We start from the raw sequence: 5,796 nt of genomic DNA, 5'->3' as shown, positions 1-5,796 counted from the left end.
GCTTTGATTTGGACAAAAACCAGTTGGGTTTTGCCAAGAAAAGGAGCTGCAATCGGCATCTAGTTTTGCCGAGAAAAAGAGAAGATGAAGAAGAAAAATAGGTTTGGTTTTGCAGAGAAGTGGAAGCAACTTGGTTTAGAAATTTATTTGAATAGGTTTAGAAAATGGGTCTGGTTATGCATGCAGAGAAGAGAAGAGGAGAAGACGAAGAAGAGTATTAGGGTATTCGGTTTAGAAATAGTAAAAATGAAAATAAAAAAAAATTATTAACATAAAAATTAAAAAAAGACAAATATAGAAATGGGAAACACAAAAAATACCTTATAAATGAAAAAAAAAAATGGGTAAAATTACCGTATGCATAGTAATTTCCCAATAAATTATTATCATATTTTTTAAAAAGCAAAATAATACTTTTTCTATTTGACAAAACCAAAATAATACTTTTATTCTAATTAAAATGAATGATATATTTTAAAATAACTAAAAGAATAAATTGCATTTTTTCTCCTGAACTATGACCATTATATGATTGTGCCTCCCAAATAATTCGCGATGTTAAAAATTCCTCCCGAACTATGCATGTTACTGAAATATGAGACTTCTGTTAAATTCCGTCTTAGGTGGCTAACATAATGATGATATAGCATTTTGTCTGTTAATATGACACTGTCATGTGTAGAATAATTAGCAATTTTGTCTCCCAACTTTTCACTGTTACCAAATAATACCCCTTTATTAAAAAATTTTAATTTTTTTTCGAAAAATACTGATTAAATCCTTAAAAAAATTAAAATTTTAATTAATAACAAATAACTCTTTTTTAGTTTTAGTTTTTCTTTTCTTTTACAATATAAAAAATATATATTTTATAATGAAAATTTAAAATAAATACTAAAATAAAGAAAAAAAACCTTTAATTTAAGAGGAAGAGAACGAAAAGGAACAAACTTTGTTTTAAGATTTATTTTAAGATATTTTTATTTTATATTGTAAAAGAAAAAAAAAGTTAAAAAATATTATTCGTTATTAATTAGATTTTTAATTTTTGAGTATTTAAAAATTTATTTAATTAGTTTGAAACTTTTAGTATTATTTATTTTCTTAATTTTTTTAAAATGATTTTTTTTTAATTTTTAAAGATATAATTATTATTATTTTTTTAAATAAATTTTTCTTAAAAGAAATATTAATTTTAATAAAAATTACATTTGATAGTTGTCAAAATTTAGAATAGAAAATTATTAATTATTTTTCATATAACAGTACTACTTCCTCCGTCAAATTATCACCTCATCAATATCTAATATAAATTTCATATGTTAGTAACGGCATAATTTTTAACATCTTGGCTAATAAAAATGGTAGAAACCGTATGAATTCGCACTTAGCGATAGAAAGTAGAAACTTTGTGAGTTTCACCTAAAGTGGCACACATTCCAACGAAACTTTGTCAGTTGTATATAAAACCAAACGGTTCACTCTTCGCAGTTCAGTTTCCATCCCTCCGAACAATGGCTGATGTTCAAAACCCACCGCCATACGATCTCATCATCCTCGGAGCCTCTGGCTTCACAGGCAAGTACGTCGTTAAAGAAGCATTGAAGTTCCTCAACAGCCCATCTTCTCCTCTCAAGGCCATAGCCTTGGCGGGTCGCAACCAGGCTAAACTCGCCCAAACCCTCGAATGGGCAACCCACCCAGACACCCCACCTCCCATTCCTATCCTTACCGCCGACACAAACGATGTGTCGTCGCTCCACCACCTCTGCGCACAGACCAAAATCATCCTTAACTGTGTGGGGCCCTTTCGCCTCTACGGCGAACCGGTGGTGGCTGCGTGCGCCGAGATTGGGACCGATTACTTGGATATCAGCGGAGAGCCGGAGTTTATGGAGCTAATGGAGGCTAAGTACCATGAAAAGGCAGTGGATGCGGGTTCTTTGGTCGTGTCGGCATGTGGGTTCGATTCGGTTCCGGCCGAAATGGGTTTCTTGTTCAATTCTCGGCAGTGGGTCGATCCGGCCTTGCCGAATCGAGTAGAGGCATACCTGAGCTTGGAGTCCGATAAGAAGATTGCTGGGAATATTGGAACGTATGAGTCTGCGGTTTTGGGTGTGGCTAATGCTCACAAGTTGCGGGAGCTAAGACGGTCCAGACCCAAACGAAGTAGGCCAGCGGTAAATAACATTCTAAACTGATTTTTCCAATATATACATGAAATTTGTTCATGAACGATCAAAAGTCTATGCTGTATCTATACTACTTCTCTCTGAATCAGTTATGCTTATTCTCAGTAAGCAGTATAGACATAAGTTAAATTTTCAAATTTGTTGGCCTGGAATGAGCTAAACCACAACACTATTGATCATGTAATCATTGATAATTTGAAATTTTACGTCAACTTGATTACGGGAACTATGAGTGCTTTCAAGTTATACATAGATGTTTGACAAACATCCTTGCTTGATTTCAGATTCCTGGGCCTCCTCTGAAGGGGTCAGTTTTAGAACGCCAGAAAAAGATAGGCTTATGGGCTCTTAAGCTTCCTTCTGCAGATTCCATTGTTGTTCGGAGGACATTTTCAACTCTGACTGAAAATCCTGGTGGTCTTCCTGGGAAGAACGAGAGTATAGAACAGATGTTTAATAGGGAGGCTTACTGGTCAACGGTGAAGCCTGCTCATTTTGGAGTAAAGATAGGTTCTAAGTCTTTGTTGAGCATTTTTTGTATCATGACTGTTGGAGTAATTCTTGGGATATTTGGTCAATTTTCTTTCGGAAGGTGGCTTCTTTTAAAATTTCCCTCGTTTTTCAGCCTTGGCTTGTTCAGGAAGAAGGGTCCCTCAGAGGATGAGGTGAGAAGTGCCTCATTTAAGATGTGGTTCGTCGGACATGGTTTCAGTGATAGCAGTCTTGTTTCTCAAGAAAAACCAAAACCCCACATGGAAATCATAACAAGAGTGATGGGACCCGAGATTGGTTATTTGACCACACCAATAATTCTGGTTCAGTGTGCTCTCATTCTTCTGAACCAACGTGATAACCTTCCTAAGGGAGGAGTTTTCACCCCCGGAATTGTTTTTGGTCCAACTGATCTTCAAGAACGACTCCAAGACAATGGAATCACCTTTGATGTTGTTTCAAGGAGTGTGTTTTCTGTTTAACAATTATAGGATTTTTAGTTTTTATCAATAGCACTTAGCAGAATGAAACTATAGTTGACATTGTTGTCATCTCATAAAAGGGTGCACCCAATAAGAGTATTAGCTTCTTTATAAGAACAAGTAGTTATGGTTGTATCAATATTTGGTTTGTTTCAACTAATTTCTTCGATGTTTGTAATTAGTGTTTTATTAAGCTAAATTTCTTATTTAAGTACGTCTCACTCAGACACATCTACAACTTTTTCTCTTTTTCTGGTACAGCTTTGAGACACAACAACACAGGAAAACTAAGCAATCATAAGTCTGGTTAACTTTCCCAGGAGTCGATGAGATCAGCAAGTCTCTCTTTTGAATTCCCACCTTCACCAACAGCCTTCCTGGCATCATCTTGTACCTGTGCAGCTCGTAACCTGAAGAACCCATTCCCTGTCATCTCTCTCACTGTGTCTGCAATCCCATCTCCGTTAACGACCGCCATTGGATTTCCGCCCCATCCCCAACTCTTAACCCACATCCCAACTCCTATTCTCTCCATCAAATCTGCATTGATCTTTTGGTCCCCATGTTGAGGCCATAGCAACAAAGGCACGCCATGCCATATGGCCTCAGTGACAGAATTCCAACCACAATGACTTAAAAACCAACCAACTGCAGGGTGTCTTAGAACTTCCTCTTGGTTTAGCCAGTTCTTTACTACCATTCCCCTTCCCTTCATTCTCTCCATCAACTCTTGTCCAATTAAGTCTACTAATTCCATTTCATCATCTCGATCAACTTTCTTATCCTTAACAACCCACAAAAATCTTTTACCGCTCTTCACTAGTCCATCACCCAACTCCTTGATTTGCTCTCTTGATATGGCAGTTCTACTTCCGAAGCTGACATATAACACAGACTCAGCTGGTTGATCGTCGAGCCATGCTAAAGGTTGGCTCCTCTCTAATGGTTGGCTCCTCTCGAACTTAAGTGGAGGAAGCGGGCCAATGGCGATGACTGGTGGTAAGTGATTGAAAACTATGCCTTCGTTTAGCACTTTCAGGGACTCACCTTCTATACTTTCATATGTGTTTACCAGAATTCCATTTGATTCTTTCATTTTCTTACCACACTCCGCGAAATAAGTCTTCATGATATTATTGGTGTCCTCTAGAAGTGGTGGGGGAATCCACGATCTGGGTATTGGTTCAAAGCCCGAAATTTCGACAAAGTCTTTAGCTTTTGGATCATCGAGGGTGTGGAAGGATAAGAAAAGACTCAACATCTTGGCAGATGATGTGAAGAATATGTAGTTAGGAAGTTGAAGAGCATCAGTTATGGGAACAACAGTGGAGGCCAAGCTCATGTCTGTGACAAGAGCAGAGAGGGGTGGGGAGAGTGAAGAGAGGAGAGGAGAAAGAAGGTGAGAAGAGCGGCGAATCACTTCGAAACGGTTGTAAAAAGGGTCTTGGGATTTTGATGAAGGCTCATCAAGTGGAAGTGGAAGGAGATGAAGTTGCTTTCGAGTAACTTGAGGAAAACTAGAGAACAACTGAGATAAGCTCTCGGACTCTGAAATTGATACGGTCGGGTGTGGAGTGATGACAGTGATCTTCACATTGTGTGATGTTAGCAAAGTTATGAGACGGATGAAGGGTGTTAAATGGCCCATACCAGCGCTTGGAAGAAGAGCTACATGAGGATTTAGCTTAGAGGTTGACATTTTCCGGGCAAAAGGGTTGGAGGGAAGCAGAGTTTTGGTCAGTTTCTTCTAGCTAGGGAGATTAGATGAGTGAGTAGCTTATGAGTACATATATGTACAGGTCAGAGCATTAATTTATTTGGGAAAATGACAAAAATGATGCATTGAACTTGGATGTTTCTTTCTTTATTTGTTAATTTTTTTTAGCTGATGGGACTTTTTAGTTGTCAAGTGAAAAACGGCTTTTATGATGGGGACAACTTCAGAGTCAGTCAGTCAACAAACTAAAAGCATTTTTGTGCTTGAAGGCCAAGGAAGTTGGACCAATAAAATAAAGGAGACGTGTTAAAATAAAACTGTTCTTCTCAAAATTTGAATTAGAAAAAGCTTCTTTTCCTTTGTTTGTCACATTGTATGCTTAAAATACTATGCTCCAACCAACTCTTAGCATGTTCTAGCAAAAAATAAAAAATAAAAAATTCTATGTTTTGAATCAAGTAATTTATTTATTTGTTTTAAACTGCTAGCTAAGTCATGCACTGATTTCTCTTTCTTTGCAAACTGCAAAGGAGTGTACTGTATGGTTACTAAATTGGTCACTTGAAATATTCAACTTTAATCAATTGCGTCAAATAACATTGATGAGCTCCTTATTACACCAGAAAAAAGCTTCTCCGCGAGAATTAGAAACCCAACAAAAGGAGTTTCAAAAGCAATTAATTAGAAAGAAAAAGAAAAAAGAAGTCACTTATTATTTGGACTAATTGGTTTCTTGTATATAAAATGATTTTATTCAGCTGTAGTTATTATTATTTATATTTTGTACAATTTAGGTCTCGAAAGTTAATTTTGTATCAGTTAAGTTTTCAATTTTTTCAAATCATGTTATTTAGATTCTTAAATGCTATTTTTATTTCTTTTTTATTTCAAAATATATAAATAAAATATAAAA

General features: G+C 36.3%; 2 protein-coding genes across 2 annotated transcripts; one reads left to right on the top strand and one right to left on the bottom strand.

The window, feature by feature from the left end:
• The first annotated feature begins 1,384 nt into the window (after positions 1-1,384).
• LOC133817935 (probable mitochondrial saccharopine dehydrogenase-like oxidoreductase At5g39410) lies at positions 1,385-3,339 on the top strand. Its single transcript, XM_062250587.1, has 2 exons — positions 1,385-2,180; positions 2,477-3,339. Exons 1-2 carry the CDS (start codon positions 1,515-1,517, stop codon positions 3,164-3,166), a joined length of 1,356 nt encoding a protein of 451 aa, XP_062106571.1. The 5' UTR covers positions 1,385-1,514; the 3' UTR covers positions 3,167-3,339.
• LOC133817934 (UDP-glycosyltransferase 13-like) lies at positions 3,336-5,181 on the bottom strand. The gene has a single exon (XM_062250585.1). It carries the CDS (start codon positions 4,863-4,865, stop codon positions 3,474-3,476), a length of 1,392 nt encoding a protein of 463 aa, XP_062106569.1. The 5' UTR covers positions 4,866-5,181; the 3' UTR covers positions 3,336-3,473.
• Between the last annotated feature and the right edge of the window lie 615 nt (positions 5,182-5,796).

The sequence above is a fragment of the Humulus lupulus genome, chromosome 2 (genome assembly GCF_963169125.1).
Source record: "Humulus lupulus chromosome 2, drHumLupu1.1, whole genome shotgun sequence".
Lineage (NCBI taxonomy): Eukaryota > Viridiplantae > Streptophyta > Magnoliopsida > Rosales > Cannabaceae > Humulus > Humulus lupulus.
The sequence above is the reverse complement of the archived record's forward strand: the minus strand, read 5'-3'. Positions and strand labels throughout refer to the sequence as shown.